The 21,334-nt window shown below is 32.6% G+C and overlaps 1 protein-coding gene across 4 annotated transcripts in view; it reads right to left on the minus strand.

Moving 5' to 3' along the window:
• Positions 1-21,334, minus strand: part of ADK (adenosine kinase) — a 410,069-nt gene that overhangs the window by 263,448 nt on the left and 125,287 nt on the right. For all 4 annotated transcript variants that reach the window (XM_031682313.2, XM_072971270.1, XM_072971268.1 and 1 more), the window contains exon 4: positions 7,499-7,577. In XM_031682313.2, the coding sequence (XP_031538173.1) occupies positions 7,499-7,577 (79 nt within the window). The remainder of the gene's footprint in view (positions 1-7,498; positions 7,578-21,334) is intronic.

Below are 21,334 nucleotides of genomic sequence, written 5' to 3' on the forward strand. Positions count from 1 at the left end.
AATATTTTTACTGTGTGTTTCCTTTCCAAAAATACTTCTCTGAACTGATTAGAACCATTAGGACACCTTTAATGTGTGGTAAAACTGAATACAGTTAAATGTAAATTTCACTTTGACTTATGGCTCTGCTCTTATCAAGTCCACATTCTTGGTGTCAGTCCAACATGATGAAGCTAAATACCCTCTCAACAAAAGCATTTGAGCATGGAATATTTAGGATTTTACTTACTAGCAACACATGGTATTTAGAAAGAAATTCTTAATTTTTAGCTCTACAAAATATTCATCTACCTTAAATCTAAATGCTTGTTTTGGTATTCCAACTATTTATCAATCATATCCTTTGCATTTATAAATTAACTATATGTACTATCCATGCCTAAAATGAGGATGATTTCAAAACACTCCCAAGCACAATGGGGATTTCAATTTGTGCTGTCTAAGTTAGATTCCAAGTAAGTTATAGCTTTAGTAAAGAAATTGAGAAAGTCCCATTTAAGCTGGCTGCCCCTTTATAGTGACCTTCCCCACCATGAGATATAAGGTAGTCATATTCACAAAAATGAGCCATTTATTTGTTGTATAAGTTTTTTCTAGCCTTCTTATGGCATCTTCAAATATCATAAAACACTTTTGGAGAAATGGCGTATAAATTTTTGTTTTAGAGTACTCTTTCTCTCCATTCTTACCTTCAATGTATTGCCACGTTAGACAAGGACATTCTTCTTGTCTCACATTTTAAAAATATTTTACTACAGGGCATATTTTCTAAGTCTAGCAACAATTATTGCCATCTTTTAGGTACATGTCCAAGGAGGCTATCTCCTTCCACTTCTTTAAAGTCAAAAGGCACATTAAGTACATCTGTACATTGTAAAGAAAAAACAAAAGTGACCAAAGACGTTCACTATGAAAGCATCAGTATCAAATGTAAGCAAAGCATATCCCTTTTAACAGTTGTATACAAAGTGTGCAGAGATTTAGAAGATAAAAATCTTTTTATTTTCATTAATAAGAAGTTTACACTGAATAAAATTTGTTTTGCACTGCCTGTCAAAAATGCAGATGAGAAAAGTCTAGAATTGTATTTGGACATGATATTAACAATATTTTGTTTTATGCTGCCTGTGGTTTCATTAAAATCTTTAAGAACATGTTTTAACAGACCAAAGTATCTAAGAGCTAATGGGCACATTTTCCTGCTGACATGATTCTTCACATCACTTGATATATCAAACTATGATTATTGGTAAGATCTGACAGAATGAGGTCTACACTGTCAAGTGTTAACCTTTACTCTCCATATGACTTTCAATTCTTCTTTCAAAGAGGTGATGTTTTTGCAAATAACGTCCCCTTTCAATGTTTCTGCATATTTTTCCGTAGCTATTATGTGAGTTATTGTTGTAAAACTACTGAACAAGGAGAGCTCTATCTAAACCTGGTGCTGTGTGGGGAAATTATCTTAAAATCCTGGTAGATTTCAAGTATGTTCCTAAACAAGCTATCCCTGAGGGCACAGAACAGAAAGGGCCTACTAACCAAATTAAGATGTTGAGATCACAGATTTATCCATTTAAAATACACAAAAAGAGGCAAAGGAAAGAGTTAGGTTAAGGTAACACAAGGGTGCAAACAAGTATAAAGACAAACTATCTGAATGTTCAAACATCCCCTCTTACCTCATCTGCCTTCCCTGATGATTATGGTACACTTATTAGAACAGGGCCACAGTTTGAGCAAGGGGGCCCACGGACAGGGGTCCCTAGGAGATATTAAAAAGCAAGGGCACTAAAGCCTGGGGAAAAGCCTGAAGAGTCATGACTCTATTTCCCTTACCTGGGTTGTGTGCATGAGAACACAGTAAGTTTCACAGGTAAGTAATCTTTTTGTGGGTGATAAAACTGCCAGCTCTGTGGTATATGACCGTAATATGGTCTTTTGATCCCTTTCCATCTATAAGTAATACTTTTGTTTGTTACAGTCTTTCTTTATTCTATCTTTAGCAGTCTTTCAGGTTACAAGCCTACTTGCTATTTACATTTAATGCATCTTATCAAATTCGCCTGTTTCCCAAGCTACTTGCTTATTTGCTATCAAAAATATCCTATGAGTTTCGCCTCAATCTTATTAGCTATCAGTTTACTATCTATGAATTTCATCTATCCTATTATTTTTCTTGTCTTTATAGAAGAATTATTTTCAAAATACATATTCCATAAAATACATATTACACATGGTATATACTAACGAAAAAAATATAATCAAATGGTTTATGACTACTTCGATGATGATCAAATAGACTTTTACTGTTTTAGATTATCATAGACCTTGACTCTGTTTTAGATCTAGAGTTCACAGCACCTGACATTCAGTTAGTGTAGCTATACTGAACTGTGTTTGCTTCTTCTAGATAGAAAAAATGGAAGTCTGTAATCCAGTTTTTTTCTGAGATGAAGGAGAACAGAAATGGATAAGAAAAAAAGACAACAGCTGAAGACCAACCAAACACACTAACATAAGACAAAACCCAGCACCTTCCCTGGTTGGGTATCCCTGGCTAGACTTTTTTAGACAGTTTAAAGCCCAGCCTCATTCACTCACCACATTCGACTCGAGCAAGACTTTATCCAGATTGTTCATTCTAAGGCTCTAAATATTTTACCAGATTTTACTTAAAATTTAGACAACACAGCTTATGTCACCAGCTAGTACCTACCACAATGACTAGCACAGCAGATGCACAATAAATATCTGCTGTGCGTAGTGGAATCAGTTCCTCCTATTAATGATGGCCAAGAAAAATCTGAGAAACTCTCCTTCTAAAGAAAAGTACTTCTAAAGGCATGTTTTTCAAAACTGTGTGGTTATTCTAGTCATAAATTATAACTGGGCAATTATGTAGTTTGATCATCAATCAGATGGAAAGGAAAAACACTCTCAAAATATTAGGAGAACTGAAAAGCCAAACAAGATGTTCAACTGAGGACTAAATTGAAATAAGTATTTTTAAGTGGATGAGAGCCAAAAATCTGGTTGTTCTGTCCATGAATGGGTAAATTTACATTTTGTTAAGAAGAAGAAAAATCAGAAAAATGGGGAGGAGGGAGCCCTTCAACTCTAGTGGTTTCCAAACTCTCTTTTAAAAAGTGGTATCATTTTTTAAAACATTCAGTATTTCATTAATCCTTACAACTTCCATCTGAGATAAGCTTTAACCTCCTTATTTCCAGACAAAAGGCCTGGATAAGTTGCTCATGGTTTTACAGACAGTAAAGTGATAAAGCTTGAACTCAAATCCAGTTCTCACGGACTCCCACAACCTCAAGAGCAAGCCCATGCTCTCAACTTGTTATGTCACCTCATTAATTGTTGAATAAGCAAATAAAATCTGTAACTTGAATCAGGCTGATTTCACACCCTACTGAAGCATTTCTAGAATCTGTTTTCAATTTATTTTTCAATAGTGGTAAAATAGAGATATACAAAATTTACCTTTTTAATCATCTTTAAGCTTAAAGTGCAATGGCATTAAGTACATTCATGTTGGTGTACAACCATCACCACTATTCACCTGTACACCTCTTTTCATCTTGTAAAACTGAAACTGTGTACCTATTAAGAAATAATTCCTCATTTCCCCTTCCTCCAGCCCCTGGCAACCACCACTTTACTTTCCACCTCTATAAATCTGACTAATCTAGGCACCTCATATAAGTGGAATCATCATTAGTAGCCCTTTTGTGACTGGGTTATTTCACTTAGCATATGCCCTCAAGATCTATTCATGCCGTAGTATGTGTCAGAATGTCCTTCCTTTTTAAGGCTAAATAATATACCATTGCATGTATATACCACATTGTGTTGAACCACTCATTTACTGAAGGACATATGGGTTGCTTCCACCTTTTAGCTATTGTGAATAATGCTTCTATGAACACAGGTGTACATATATCTCTTCATCACTCTACTTTCAAATCTTCTGTCTTAGTCTGCTCAGGTTGTCATAACAAAATATCATAGACTAAATGGCTTGAACAGAAATTTTTGCTGGAGGCTGGGAAATCCAAGATCAAGATTTAGTCGATTGCATTCCTGGAGAAGACTCTTTATCTGGCTTGTAAATGGCCAGGGGTAACAGGGGAGAAGGTGAGGGAGACGTGGGGAAAAGAGAGAGAGAGAGAGCATGCTGTGCTGTCTCTTCTTATAAGGGCATTAATTCCTCAGGACCTCATCTAAACCCAATAACCTTCTTTTTTTAACTTCCTTTATTTTTTAAATTTTCTATTTTCTATTTTATTTTTGGGGGACTTAATTAGGTTTTTATTTATTTATCTATTTTAATGGGGGTACTAAGGAACGAACCTCTTAAAGGCTTCATATATCATCATACTGAGGATTAGGGCTTCAACATACAAATTGGGGGGGAGCACAAACATTGAGTCCACAGTATGCTAAAATGTGGAACTGCTGAATAAGATGGCAATTCTCTTTGTAACTTTTTGAAAAAACACCATACTAGTGTTTTTCACAGTGGCCGTACCATTTTACATTCCCATTTACAGTATACAGGGTTCTGATTTTTCTATTTCCTTGGCAACACTTGTTATTTGATGTTTATGTGATAGTAGCCATTCTAATGCATATGAGGTGAGCAGTAAAATTTTTAAAAGAATTAAATCTTACTTTAAAGCTAATATACAAAATAGAAAGCAGAATTGCTATGATTTTAAAGCAACAAACCTAGAACAATTTTAGTATTGCCTTCCTGTGACAACCTCTGAGAGGTTCCACTGTTTGAAGAAAAATCTTAGACAACAGAGTTTATGTTAGGGGAGGGGAATGGTTCAAGATGGATATAGAAAAATTGCTATTCATAGGTATCTCATTTAGTTTTCCTAGTTCAAATTTAAAATTTCCTAAAATATAGGATATAAGAAAAAAATCCTACTGGGAAAATGTGAAGTGTGATTCAACCAGGAAGTGAACATCACGTTGGAGGTGTACTTGGAAAAATATATTGAGTTTTGACTTCAAGTTTCTAGAAACTGGTGGAATCACACATGTGAATATTGATGCATTTTTATTTTGGTTCTTGTAAATTTGCTTCTTTGTCTTGTAGGGGTGGAGAAGACTGTTCTGACAAAGTGATATTGCACCTAATAGTTTACAGTTCTCTCTCTCCAACCCACCACCCCCATCCCAGATATATTTTTGTAATAATGAAAGCTTCAGGAGTAAGGGCCAAGTCCATTATGAACTGTCCCACCACCAACATCTAACAGACTACTTGGCACACAGGAGGAATTCAATAAATGATGACAAAGAGAAATAGGAAGAGCAGAAAACAAAAAATTAGAACAGTGGTTAAAGAGAAGGGAAATGGTAATTATCACAATGTAAGCAAGAATTTTGTAAACATGGGACATATCTTGTTCATTGATGTGTATATCATATAGCACACAGCTTTATATATATCAGGTTGGCTGACCTGAACTAAATTGCTCTACATATGGTATAAAAGAAAGATTGCTATTCTGGAAATCAGCATAAGATTTCAATCCCCAAAAGACCACTAATAACAAAATTAAAATATTAGATGACCCACCCCAAATTTTAAATTCCATTTACTTTTTTGTTAAATATGGAAATGAATAAACCATTACTAGAAATATACTGTTACAAAGCACATGAAGTATTGTGAGAAATAGAAAATAATAATAGTTAGGCAATGGTTATTCAATTAATGAGACTGATATCAGATAGAAATTCAATGGTGACCTTGATATTAATTATGTAAGTTACAAACCTTGGAAATAAAAATTGATAGAGATACTCAAGAAAGAAAAGAATTTACTAGTGGACAGCTAATAGCATCCCAGATCTAGGAGGATAAAAACTGAAAAGGTATTAGAATGTGCTTTGATAGACTGAGGCTTTTTATGAGACATCTGTTATGGACAGAATTGTGTCCACACCCCCCCAACCCCCACCAAATCACATTTTGAAGTCCTAAACTACAGTGTGATTACATTTAGAGATAGAATCTTTAGGGGGATCATCTAAGTACATGAAGTGCTAAGGGTGAAGGCCTCATGGAATAGAACAGGTGTCCCTATTAGAAGAAACACCAGAGCTTGCTCGCTCTCCTTCTCCCTCTCTCTCCCTCCCTCTCTCTCCCTCTCTCTCCCTCCCTCTCTCTCCCTCTCCAACAAACCTTTAGGAAAACTAACAGAGAGAGAGAGAAAGAGAGAGAGAGAGAAAGAGAGAGAGAGAGAGAAACTCACAGGAGGACACCTGAGAAAGCAGCCATCTACAAGTGAGGAAGAAGGCCTCACGAGTAACCAAACCTGATGGCACCCTGATTTTGGACTTCCAGCCTCCAAAACTGTAAGAAAATAAATTTATGTTGTTTAAGGTACCCAGTCTGTGGTATTTCATTAAGGCAGCCTGAGGAGACTAATATAAATATCTAAGGACAAAAAGTAAATTGTCCCTTCTCTACTAACCTGAACTCACAAAGTGACCATAAGAATGTTTTAAAAAAAATGACAAATATCTTCTCTTCAGGCCACTGCACACAAAGATTAATTTTTACAACTTAAAATAGTTGTAACTATGATTAAATCTGAGCTTTGGAAGTATGTGGGATAATTACACTGTATGTCCAAATCTAATAAAAGTAAGTTTAAAAAAACAGAAGTTCAACCTTTTTTTGTAAATTTTCCATTCTCCAGTCCTCAATTAAAATAAAACTCAAAGAGAAAGCATTAATCAATAAAACAAAATCAAAATGACCTGAGTCCCTCAGAGTTGACCTGTGACTGCAATGAGAGGGATTGCGAGCCAATTTTCAAATTGAAGAGGTAAGAACCAGCGGTTATAAAGTTTTCTCATGTCCTTCAAAATTCGAAATTTAAATAGAACACTAACACTCTCACTTAAGATTAGGTAAGGCTGATGACTTGAAGAGTGTATGTCAAAATAAGTTCATGAAAATACCCACTGGAAGATATAGACAGATATAGGTATAAACATATAAATTTACATATACATACACTTATATAAGTACATATGTATTTATATATAACACAAGAAAACGTACAGTATCTTGTTATAACGATGTCCAAGTATTATAAGAAATGCAGAAGCCATAAAGTTTTATCATATTAAAAAAACTAAGATTTCTGACACAGTCAAAGACACTATAAGCAGAGTTAATGTACAAATAAGGAATACTTTCAATTTATAGAGTAAAAGGGAATAATCCATAAAATATGAAGAATTTCTACAAACCAATAACATGAAAAGTTATCGAGAATAAACAATGGATTCAATAAGTAATTAAGAAAGAAGAAATGTAAATGAATAAACATTAAAAACCAACAAAACTATCTTATAGCAACAAAATATAGATTGAAACAATTATGCACAATGATCAAAAGTCTAGAATCATTTTGAATCCATTTCTTTATCATCTTAAAAATAATTAACCTACCTGGGCCACTTTAATTGAATTCTGGGTAGAGCCACCAGCATGATATTCAACTTTGAATTTTTTTACAAGTTCATCAAACCTAAAAGGAAATCACAGTAGAAAAAAGCAGGTTAGAATTTGTCATTTGTCACAATGCAAACTTTTCTGACTAGAAGTGCATTAAATCACTTTTTGAATTACATGTTAAATAAATGAATTAAAATATTGTATGAAAAACTTCGCTAAATTTCCATACTTAATTTTTTTCACAAATGTACAACTGTAAGATTTTAAAATATATAAGCTGACTGGGGCAGGGAGAGGGTGGGTATAAGCTCCATGGTAGAATGGGTGCCTAGCATGCATGAGATCCTGGGTTCAATCCCTAGTACTTCCACCATCACCACCAATTATATATATATATAGTCAGGCTGTCCATAATTCACCATTAAATTAACAAAAGGTAAAAATAAAAGTTTATAAATTATTGTTTTGCAATGTATATTTTCCTATATCAAGTATTAAACTCTAGAATCCTTACAAATGTGTATTTTAGTAAGTTCTAAAAGTTTTAGATATCATAAATGCTATTGGTTTATAATTTTAAAAATAGAAATTACACTGGGTTGCATGATTCTAGGCAAACTGCTTGGTGACAGTTTCTGTGCCAAATAAAGGGGAAGAGAGAGGTGATTTAAAGCTTTGATACTTTATTACTTTGGCATCTTACAAAGCTACAGAACTTCTTTCCAGGAAAATACAGACACTCACTACACATAAAACTTTTCATAAAAGATGATCCATGTAAACATCACACACCCAGCCAAAGGTCTATGGTTACCTATTCAAATAAGTCTCAAATTAGATGGCATTTAATAATCTAGATCACAAATCAAAATTCCCAACTACACGTCTCTAACATGTTAGATGTTGTGGGAGATATCCAAAGGGCATAGGTATAGGTATAACTTTAATTTAAAAGGCTTTACAAGCTTTGGGGGACAAAAGGATGAATACACAAAAAAGAGAAAATCAGAAAATAACAAGTTATCAAATAATAAGATATATGCAATGTAGACAGCAAGTGCTACAGAAAGTCAATCAAAGAAGAAAGAAACTGGGATATTAGCAGAATACTCAAGGAAGATTTCAGTCTTTTTCCAAAATTTAAAATTTTAAGTACAGAAGAAGATCCTTTTACACAAATGAAACAGTTCATAGAACTTCATAATATAAAAAGAGATAAAAGAGATAATTGCATTAGGAGTAGGAAAAATGGAGTTATTATACCCAGTTTCTAACAGCCTTGGGATTCAACCTATAAAACCCTGAGATGCCAATAAACACAATTAGCAAATCTTTCCAAAATACTGACAGCAGTATTTGTGTAACACTAATAATAATGTCATACTAACAGGAGAGAGGGCAAAGTACATAGTTCCAGATGCAGATAGGTGGGCAGTTATGGTAATTTAGGAAATGTTCTCTTCTAATTACTTTCTGAGCTATGTATCAGCGAAAAGTGATATTAGGGATTGGAGAAAGGGAGAGTCAGTGGATAAAGAAAAAACAGAGTGACCAATTGCTATGTTCCTTTGAGGTCCCTTCACTTTCAAAAGCCAATTCTTCCAAAAAGATATGTTGCTCCCAGAACCTGTGACTGTAAACTGAAAAAAAGTGTCTTTGTAGATATAATTAAGTTGAGGATCTTGCCACAAGATCCTCCCTCCTAAGTCCAATGCCAGGATCTTCTTAAAACAGATAGAAGAATGACAGACAGAAGACCAAGTGAAGACGGAGGCTGAGACCACGGTGATGTGGCCATAAGCCAAGGAAGCCAAGGAATGCCAATGCCAACCAAAAGCTTAGGTTGTTTGTTTTCAATTTTAGAATCTATGCAGAGATTAAACATTTAACATATAATTATAGTTGCAAAACAGCATGTAAAAACATTATATATAACACTGACATTTTGAAGATGGGAGAGTTAAGAGATGAAAAATTTTCTTATTCTCATTCCTTCAACTTAAAAGAGTCCCCAGATATCTCAAATGTTAATAGTCAACTTTAAAAAAAAAAAAAGGTTTTAAGTATGTTGTTTAAAGTAATAAAGTCAATCAGTAAATAATTAAAAATATATAAAATAACAGATGATGAAGAAGGGAAAAGAAAAAACACAGTCTAAGCGCATTACATTCTTCAGTTCACAGATGAATCAATGGATATATAAATCTGTTAATTAAAAAAATGGGGCATAACTACATTATTTATAATAGTAAACTAAATAACAAACTACAGCTCTAAGGAATGAAGAAGGGAAGGTTTTTACATTTTTTTTTAGTTTGTTTTTGTTCAGTTATATTTTTTATACATTTCTTAAGGGTATCTAAAATAAATATGCAATTTAAAAATAGTTCTAAAGTGAACACCAATGTTACCACCACAACCATCACCACTACTGTAGATGGATGGATGGATGGATAGATAGACATACATACAGACAGACAGATAGACAGATATATACGCTTGACCATTTTTAGGCCCTTTATTCTGATTCACTGATCCATATGTCTACCCCTACAGAATTTCCATTTGGTCTTAGTTACTATTGCTTTGTAGGTCTGAAGGAAAGGACAAGTGCCCTCACCATGATCTTCATGAGTGTTTTGACTATTCTTGGTCTTGTTGTACCTCCACATAAATGCACAACTAGATCTCAATTTCCAAAAAAAAAAAACTTCTTGGGATTTTGACTAGGATTGCATTCATTATATACACATTCATGTACATACATACAAGGAAAAGTGATATCCTTCCAATATTAAATTGTCCAATCCATGATCACACCATATACTATAGTATATTTATTTAGGCGTTTAATATCTCTTAAATAGTTTCATAATTTTTGTCATAAATCCTGATCATGTTTTACTAGTCACAACTTCATACTTTCTATGTTTTAACACTAATGTAAGTGATATTGTTTAAAATTCACATTTATCTGTTGCTGGTATTTAGAAATACAATTCTTTTATCTTTTTTACCTAGCCAACTTGCTAACATCTCTAATTAGTAGCAATGATGTTTCTATATTTTTGCCATACATACATAGCCATCATTGTGAATATGGAAAAAATTTTTTTTCTCCTCTTTTCTTGTCTGAGTGCAGACTAGGACCTCCACCACAGCATTCATAGAGAATAAAGAGCAGAGGATGACAAGAGGCAGACTTAGTCCTATTCCAAATTTTGCCTGATGAATCCTGATGAATGGCAGGGTAGGTCCACTTTACAAAACTGGAAGTCTTAAAGAAAAATGTTTAATTTTTCACTTTGATTTATTTTTACTGGGTGTATGCATTGATTCTACTAAAAAGTTAAATATAAATGTTATAGATCTCTATCTGCTGCTAGATATTTTCCATATTTCAATTTATAAGTATTAAGTTACCAAAACATAAGCACAATATAATACAAGAAAATTACAATATACATGTGTACATTGCAAATAAAATTACCCAATATACATGTGTACTGAAAAGGACCTGGAAGAGTACAACCAAGTTGTTAACAGTGGTTAGCTCCAAAGTAGGAGCAATTATGGATTCTACATACATTTGTTTTCATTATCTGTATAATAAGCATATAAATGTTTGGTAATGAAAACACCTTTAAAATCTACTTCATTTTATAATGGAAGAACATAGGAATTTTCCATAAATTATGTAAAAAGAACTACATATAGAACAAAACACACAGCAGAGAAGTAAGTGATTCTGACTGAAAGAGGCAGGGAAAGTTTAACATTTTAACTGCAATTTGACAGATTAAGGGAGAAACAATTTTCAGAGCTGAGGGTAAAATAAACACCATAACATATTCAGAGAAACAAGTTACACATAGACTAAAATGTAGGTCAAAATCAAAGTAGTAAAAACTGACAAAGAAAAGGTAACTCTCTCTGCCAGGCTAATAAATTCAAGAGGCAATTAGGAATTATTAAAATCTGTTTACTAATAGTAGGAAAGGCAGATTTTTTAATTTTTAAATGATGAGAGCACTCCTCTGAGGACAAGAGAGAATAAGGAGAGGCAGGTTATCTGCCTATGGAATAGTTCATACCAAAGATCAGATGCTAAGCTAAGGGGCCAGAGGGACGTGATAAAGCTAAGGAATCATTTCTGAAGTTGAAGGTATAGCATGTGATAAATAACTAGAAGTGGAAGATGTGGCAGAGGAAAAACAATTCTGAAACTTCTGGCTTGGTTAAGTGTTGGGATGGTGTTAGGAAAGGAAATACTGGAGAGAAGAAAAATCACATGGAGAAAAGGGAACTCCTAAATAGTTGACTATCACACCTAGAAACAACTGTTTAGAGAAACGACTGCATGGGGCAAGATTTGTTTTCTTTAATCTCTTGCATGGATTGGGCATATTTTTTCCTATAGACTTCTCTAGCTGCTAAAAATCTGTTTGCCTACAAATGGTCTACTGTTATCTATGTCAAAATTATCAATGTACCCCGTGGAAAATACTACAAAAAGGTGAAGGATTGTGTATCTTTAATGAAAGAACAAAAAATTTCAGGCTAAAACATTAATAAATCTCAAAACAATGATTATATCTCTATAGGGATGTAATCAATTACATAAAAACCTTTAATATTTTCTAAGTTGTTTAGTGATGGAAGAGTTTATGATATCTTTAAATTCTATGGGGAACTTCTATATATTTCCACTCTGTGATTATTTTTTTTTCCCTACAGGGAGTGATGTGCAGCAATTTTATTACTTTATAGACACATTCTTACTTTTCCCTTCTGGTTGACCTTCTTTGTCTGAATGGAGTGAGCATATCAAACACCTCGATCAAAAGAACAGTGGCTGATCCATTTTCCTACCGGTCATCTATTTGTGAAGTCCAAATTAATAAAGTATACAGCTTTTACGAAGCTAAAAGAATTCCAGAGGAAATTTTACATAAATAAAATGCAGAGATAAAGCTCCAAATGTTCTTAGAAACAATGAACAACACATATATGTAAATTTTTTAAATGTGCAGTATATTGTGTATATATTTACATGCAATATATTGCATATGTGCAGTCAAACTGTAACATTTCTACCTAATACAACTGAAATAATTAATTAATTAAAAGGATTAAATTAATTAAAATGGATTCAGTGTTTATCAAACTTGTGAATGAGAGTTTCCAACTAAGAGAAGTAAACAAAGAATAAGAGTAACAAATTTGATAATGTAAAAATATTTAGAGCTTTTCTTTTCCTTACACTATTAGTGGAAATGTAAATTAGTGCAGCCACTATGGAAAACAGTTTGGCGGTTCCTTAAGAAACTAAAAATAGAGCTACCATATTATCTAGCAATTCCACTCCTGGACATATATACAAATAAGATGAAAATGCTTAATTTGAAAAGACACATGCATCTCAACATGCATAGCAGCACTATTTACAATAGCCAAGACATGGAAACAACCCAAGTGCCCATCAACAGACCACAGGTTTAAGAAGATGTGATCTACATATACAATGGAATATTACTCAGCCATTAAAAAAGAATGAAATATTGCCATTTGCAGCAACATGGATGGACCTAGAGAATATCATACTACTATACTAAGTGAAGTAAGACAGAGAAAGCCAAGTATTATATGATTTCACTTACATATGGAATATAATACAAATAATACAAAACAGAAACAGACTTACAGACACAGTGAATAAACTTACGGTTACCAAAGGGGAAGTATGGGAGGGACAAATTAAGAGTATGAGATTAACAGATACAAACTACTATACATAAAATAGATAAGCAACGAGGATTTACTATATATCACAAGGAACTATATTCAATATCTTGTAAATAACATATAGTGAAAAATAACCTGAAATAAATAAATAAATAAACAAACAAATAAATAAATAACTGAACTACTTTGCTGTAAACCTGAAACTGATACAATATTGTAACTCAACTATACTTGAATTAAAAATACACTTAAAGCTTTTATAAATAAAACCAAATCAAACAAAAAAATTAAAATATAAAGAAATGTTTAACAAATATGAAAAATGGTTATCCTTACTTAAAAGATTTTTAAATGTTTTAAATATGATTTATATACTATAACATTAATTTAACTTTCAATGATTTTATTAATTCAGTATTTTTAAAATATTATTTTAATATTCTCAAATGGAACAGAAAAAAACTATTAAGGCTTATATAAATAGACAAATGAACAAAAGAAAAATGACAAATATTGAAAAAGAATCAGCCTTGTTCAGCAGTAATCAAAAATATATAAACAGATTTCTGCACATTAAATTAGTTAAGTATAAATTATAATACTCAGATTAGTAGAGATGTGAAAAAGCTGACATAACCATACACTGTTCTTAAGGAAGCCATCCAAATCATAAATAATGCTATATGCAAGAGCTGCTCATACTACCATAAAATATAATAAAGTAACATTTAAAATGAAATATCCAAAAATAAGGAAATGATTAAATTATGGTAATTACCACTAGAAAGAATATTAAGTTTATATTTTAGATATTTATATGCTGTATCTTTCTAGGAAGGAATTACGACAGCTTATGAAGATATGATTAAAATACTATAGTGAAAAAATAGACCAAACAAATGCAAGAAAATGACTTTAAAAATATAGGTAGCGAATTAAGATGAAGTCAAAAGAACACATTTGTAGCTTATGAAAACCAAACCATAATATGGAATATTCTTATATTTACTGTTCAAAAAAATTATTAGAATATGAAAATGTATTCAACACGTTCAGTATTCTTTAGAAATTAATGAAAATAACCAGAAGAAATATATTAACATTCCAACAATATTTTTGATAAAAGCCTTTTCCTTTTAGATATTTTCTACAATTTGATCATGTGCTTATATTCATTTTGTAAGGAAAACATTTTTATTAAAGAAAAGTTTTAAAGAAAAAATTAATCTCACTGGAATGTAATTCAGAATTTATTGAAGACTAACCTTCTTCAAAAAGCGATATACCACATACTTCCAAAATTTTTTTAATACTTGTGCTGATAGTGTATAGGAGAATTTAAATTCTAAGTAATGCTTTCCACTCTCACATCACATATTATTAAACACTTCATAAACAATTGATTACTCCTGACAATAATATGACAGCTATCTATATACCTACTTTGTTTTTGAGAACAAAAGCAAAATACAAGGAAATAGAGAAGCTTTCAAACACTAATGTGGTAGGCAAAGCTATGACAAAATACTAGTCTTTTAATCCTGGTTTAATATTAAACCATACCTCAGAGTCGTACTATGCATAGAAAAAGTATCAAATGAAAACGCACAAATATGAAAATTTAAAGTCTACTAAAAGGTAGCACAGATTTCTAGTAAAAATAAAAATAATACCGATGATCATAAACATGCTACTAGCAGCAGCAAAGAGCTTCTAACCGTGGAACAGCTGGGCAGTGCCTAAATGACTAAAGTAAACAAAGGTAAGCTAACATAATCCATCCTCTAGCATAAAAGGCCTTTTGGCATTGAAGTCAAGGCACAAGTATTAATGGAATAAATGCAGGATAGTATACTACAAAGTGATTCACCTTTTCAAAAGCAATAATTATTATACTAACTACAACATGGGCTATGGTTATGGGAATGGCAGTAACTAAAAAGTTTAAGAGAAAAGAATTATGATGCTAGAGTATCTAGATTTTGTTGCTTGTTATTAAAGTGTACTGATTATTTCGTAAAATTTCCAGCTTGTTTCAACTTTGCAAAGTGAAAAACAAACATAAAATGATTTTTTCAATGAGTTGTTAGAGGTAGATTAATGACAGCAGAAACACAGAATCTAACATAATATAATATATACAATGGGATAAGCTTTCTTTGCTTAGAAAATTCAGCACTCAAGCATAAAGGATCCGAATGAAAAATTAAGTCTTACTCCTTTAATTTGAGGATCTAGCATGGTTCATTTTGTAAGAGCCAAAGGAAGTTTTTAAATCTAGGACATTTTAAATTCCTATCATCATTCAGTTTTTAGGTTAAGAAATTTCTTCCAAAAACACTTCCTATTTAACCCTAAATAAATTACCCAAACAATGATGTAAACTGGCAAGACAAATGGTAAAGATATAAATGTGAGAACTTTAACAGAAAATTTTAGAAATATAAACTATATTTTCTGACATTCCTTTAAAAAATTAGTGACTTACCAAGCTATGATATTTTTCATATTACAAAACATTAATTCCTGACAATTATGAACATGCCACAGTGAGTCTAGCAACTAATAGTATGAAACCACTGTTCATGATCTCTGACTTAAACATTATTGATCAACAATTTCAAAAATATATTTGTTATAAAAATAGATTTTTTAACAATTATTATAAATATTAACTTTGAGAAGGATATACTATCCAGAGTATATAAAGAACTCTCAAAGCTCAATAATGAAAAAACAAACAATCCAACAAAGTCAGGCAAAAGATTAATAAGGACATTACCAAAGAAAAGACACAGATGGCAAATAAGCATAGATTGTAACATCAATAGTCATTAGGGAAATCCAAATAAACCATAAGGAGATATATCTACTAGAATGGCTTAAAAAAAATAACAAGACTAAGTGCTGACAAGGATGCAGAGTAACTGAAACTCATACACTGCTGATGGAAATGATAAATGGATATAGTATCTTTAGAAAACAACTTGGTAATTTCACAAAAAATTAGACATATACTTGCCAGACAACTCAAGTACATGACTTTTTATAACAGTCTTATTTATAATCATCAAACTCTTGAAACAAGCCAAATGTCCATCAGTGAACTGATAGATTGTGGCACATTCATACAGGGAATATACTATTAAACAATAAAAAGAAACAAACAATGAATACATTCAATAACATGGGTGAATCTCAAAAGTATTATGCCATATGAACGGCAGACATAAAAGGGCTACAAATAATATAATTCCATTTACCTGAAATTCTGGATAAGACAAGGCTAGAGAAGACAAATCAGAGTAGTATTTGCCAGGAGGTGAAGGTAGAGAGAAGAAACTGACTATAAAGAAGAATGAGTTGGGGGGGCGGGGGGTTGGCGCAATGGAAATGGTTACCATGGTGATGGTTATACAACTGTATACATCTGTCAAAACTCATAGAATATTACACACATAAAAGGTGTACTTTCCCCTACTTAAATTAAACCTCAATATACCTCAATAAACCAGGCTTATTAAAGAAAAAAAAAAAGATGAAGAAGAATATACTATCTAGGGGGAAACCAATCAAGGAAATTCCCAGACTATCTCCACTACCTCCACAGGGAGATCCCTTGCTCTGAGGTCCAGTACAGGGATCAGTGGCCCTCCTAGACAAGCCACTTCAAGGGTAAAAAGAGAACTCATAACTGGACTAGGGTGGGGATGGGGCACTGGGAAGCAGGCCTATCTGATCCTGCTCCATGTTAAAAACATAGGTCTGGAACATGTGTTGGATTTTTTCTTTTCAGGAGTGATTATGTCTGTTCTTGAACTACATTCTCCACATCTTTCCCTTCTTTCTCACAGGCCCTCCATCTCCCATCCTTGCTCTCCAGAGGTAAAGATGTACAGAAGCAGTAAGAGCTCTACTGGAATATGATGCTTCCTCCTTTACTTATAAGAAATATGAATCCATCATATGATCTGTCTCCTAGTAATTCTGAATGCAGGTTATAAGTGATTTTATTTGTGTACCTTGTTTTAAGAAGAATGAGGAAATTTAGCTTCATTATATTCCAAGCCCAGTTTAAGTGACTTCTGATGACTTTCTTACAACTGGTAAGTGGTAGACTCAGGACTATGAGATCTATGCAATAATTAAGAAAACATTATAATCATACAAAATAAAAATGAGAACATTTGGAATAAAACACTTTATGGCCCAAAATTAAATTTTTAATAAAAAATTACTTTTTAATAAAAAGCGTTGTGGCTTGTTTTTAAAATGTATCCAGAAAACCATTCTAAAAAGCCAGAAAAATAAAAGGGAAAGTGTTAAGGAAAGAAAACGAGAGACAAGAAATCAAAAGAATATAAAAAGCTCTTTAAATTTTAAGGCATAATTTTTTCTAGTTATCAGATTCTAAACAAATACTACTTGAAATGATAAAGATTTCATGGTTATACCCTATAACTTAGCACCAAACATTCTTTTTTTTATAATTTTTTTTATTGAATTAGTTAGTTTACAGTGTTGCACCAATCATTCTTAAGAGAAAAAACAGTCCTTATAAGATATAAGAAGACTTACGAAGAGGAAAATGCCCAGAAAACTACCCTTCAGAATTTCTATCTCTATCTTAAGGCAATTGTTTCCCATTTTCACAGTAACTAAAGCCTCTTTTATTCCAGTCTTGGGGGAAAAAAGAGGCAGAGAGTTCAGCAAACATCAGAAGATAAGGAAGTTCTCATACTGTGCTAACATCACCACAGCACAGAAACTGAACAGCAACAAGTTTGAACATTTCATAAAAAAGACATATAAGGGATAAGACGCACGTAAAATTTTTACAGTAAAATGCAAAAATTTTAACTTCCTTAAGAAGGTATTCATAACTGCCAAGCAGGGTTTTTGATGGAGTTCTTTCCTAAACTTCTCATCTAAACAAATAATAAATGAAAAAACATCAGTAATTCTAACCAGGTTATACTTATTAAGACCAAATGTTAATAGAATAACACAAGGGGGAAAAATCCATAGGCAAATAGTAAGAGTCAAAGCTTTGAAATCTTTTACCACAAATGTTTAGTGAGGTTCAAAAAAATTCACTTAAATGTCAGTTTGATAAAAGCCAAAAGAACATTTTCCACATGTGTTTATATTTAAGCATATTTTTAAAAGATGGAAAAAGTAACAGTCATTCAAAACCAGGGTTAAGCTATTAGTTCATAAGGATTGTAATTTAAAGGTATTTCTCCAACCTCTTATTTTATTTTCTTCGATAAGAAAGGAGTTTAAAGCATGCGCTGCTTAGACAAGTCCTCATTCAATTCTAAAATGTTTAAAAGTTTAATTATTCCCATTTACAACTCCAAATATGACTGAAGTTTTTTTTGCACATGAAATGATCAAGTATACTGTTGAAAAGCACTTTGTATAGAAATACAGATGATTAAAATAAAATGAGTTATTCCTAAATTCAGGTGTATGGCAGCATGTGCATTAGGTTTCTATTCATTGTAAAAATACAATAAAATTTTACTGAATCAATTTAAACTACACAAGAAAAAGTCATATATAAGGAAAAGAAAAATACTGCAACATAGTGTTTCTCAAAATGAGATGTATAGTCTCTTGATAAACAGAGTGTCATCCATATGTCCACAGGATGTTCTAAAACACAAATTACATTTTCCCCCTCCTTTATTGATTTGATTTCGCCTGGTATTTCTATCACAGAATGCATGGTTTGTAATGGGGCCTTAGTTTCTCTGATAGAAATATTCTAGAAATATGTATTAACAGATAAGGACAGTACTTAAGCAATAATTAATTGTTTTTCTCTACTAAATTATAAAAAATATCAGTTGTCAGAAACATTCAAATGTTTATCAAAACATAACATGTGAAACTTCTGATTCTGAGTATCATACAGTGGGTTGTAAACAGCATTCCTACTGACAACAACTAGAGAAATCATACAAATTGTAAATCATTTAAGATATCAAAGATCTATGGAGGCAACAAGGACCAAATGAATAAATTACTGAGGAGGTAAGAACTGTTCAAAGGGCAGGTCAGAACTGGTAAGCTGTCTGTCCAACCTGTCTGAATTTGTAGTCAGTAGCAGGAGGCTAGAGACAAAATTTAACATTTCAGGGACCAAAAACATATAGATGGTTTGTCCCATAACACGTTTGCTGAATTCTGAAAATGAAATGTAAGCTGCGAAGGTTATCCAAAATCACATGAAAACCAGAAAGTTCACCCAGTCTGGCAGTGCTTACAAAACAAAGGCTAGGAGGAAAGGAACTGAAAACATGATAAGCAAGAAATTAAATCCCTAGGAGGATTGACGGATAATTAAAGATACACAGACACTTATCTCCTGGGGACAGGGAGAGGACATATATCTATCCTGGGTATACCAGGAAGCTGAAAATTCAGACTTGGGTTTAGCAGAACAATGTCATGAGGGTGAAGAGCAAGGGGGTTTTAAAAAATGGAAATTTTAGTCATTACACAGTACTAATGTGATAAAATTGGAAACTGAGGGCCTGAAATGTCAGTCTCCTGCTTAATGTATTTGCCAAATTTTTAAGGTGCATCAGGCAAAGGGATAAAGAATTAAGCTAGAAACCTCTGACAGCGGTTCTGGTGGGCTGTTCCATAGGTGATGAGACAAAGACCCCAATGGTCTGAATTAAAAGTCCTAGAGAGTCAAGCTCTAATAACAGGCCAACAGGGTAGACTGAGTTATCAAAACCGAAAATAAACTTTGACCTAGTTTTAATCCTTAACTGTATTAAGGTGATCAGCTCTCCTGTCACTCCACATCAGCCTCGTAGAGAAAAGGGTGAACACTCTGGTAGAAGACACAGTCTGAAGGATCTACAGTTCTTAGGTAAACAGTGCCTGACAGACAATAAACAACTGATAGTTATGCAAGAAGGCAAAATAATTTGACTAAAAGCTAACAAAGGAAACATATCAGGAAAAGTTTCAGAAATGATTCAGATACTAAAAATAAAGAAAGGGACTTCAAAATAACTATAATACATATTTTCAAGGAATTAAAGGAAAGAATGTCTAAGTTAGATGAAATAACAAGAGAATTTCAACAGAGAAGTGAAATTATTTTTTAAAAAAAGAGTAAACATCTAGAACTGAATAATTTGATATGAGTTTAAGAATTCATTGAATAAGTTTAAACTTGAAGATAGATTAATAAAAATGTTCCAGTCTGAACAAGGGGAAAAATGATTTTTTCAATGAACAAGTACTCAGACACTTGTGAAATAATACTAAAAGATTTAACGTGTACATAATCAGAGTACCATAAGAGAAAAATGCAGTGCAGAAAAAAATTTTGAAGACACACGTCTTAAAACTACCCAAATTTGATTAAAGACACACTCCTACAGGCTTAAGAAACTCAGAAACTCCAATATTATTTACCTAAAGAAATCCATGTCCAGACAAATAAGAACCCAGAGGGTGGAACTGGGCCAAATATCAGTATATAAGAGGAAAAGGCATCAGCAGAGAGGAAGGGAAACATCACATACCAAAAGAAGGAAACTTCAGGAAAGAAGGAAGGAATATCCAGCATAGTCAAATTTCTTAACTAAGGACATACTAGACAAATTTGGTATCAACACGGTCAAAATGTGATTTTACACTGCAAGTCATCAGGATAGGCAGCATTCCTTAATGCTTAAAAGCAAAGGTTCTGGTGTAGACAGACCTGTCTTTAATTTCATGTTCATCTAATTGTCTGACATGGGGCAAGTAACTTATACTCTCTGAGATTAAGTTTTCTCATTTATAAAACATGGCATTAAAACTCCTAACTGTTTTTGCATTCCACAATATTTAAGAATAGTGCTTGACAGATACTGGGTATACACATGCAAAAAAAAAAAAAAGAAAAAGAAATGGATGGGTGAATTAGGGAAGGATTCAATGAGAGTCTTCTTGCTGCTGCTGTTGTTAGTGCTGGTGTTGGATTTTTAAGAAGGTGCATACTACCAATCTGTACACATTTTAACAAAATTAAGTTTTTCTTTAGTATTTTTAAACAGAATTTGACATTGA

Source organism: Vicugna pacos, chromosome 11 (genome assembly GCF_048564905.1).
Source record: "Vicugna pacos chromosome 11, VicPac4, whole genome shotgun sequence".
In the NCBI taxonomy this organism is placed as follows: Eukaryota; Metazoa; Chordata; class Mammalia; order Artiodactyla; family Camelidae; genus Vicugna; species Vicugna pacos.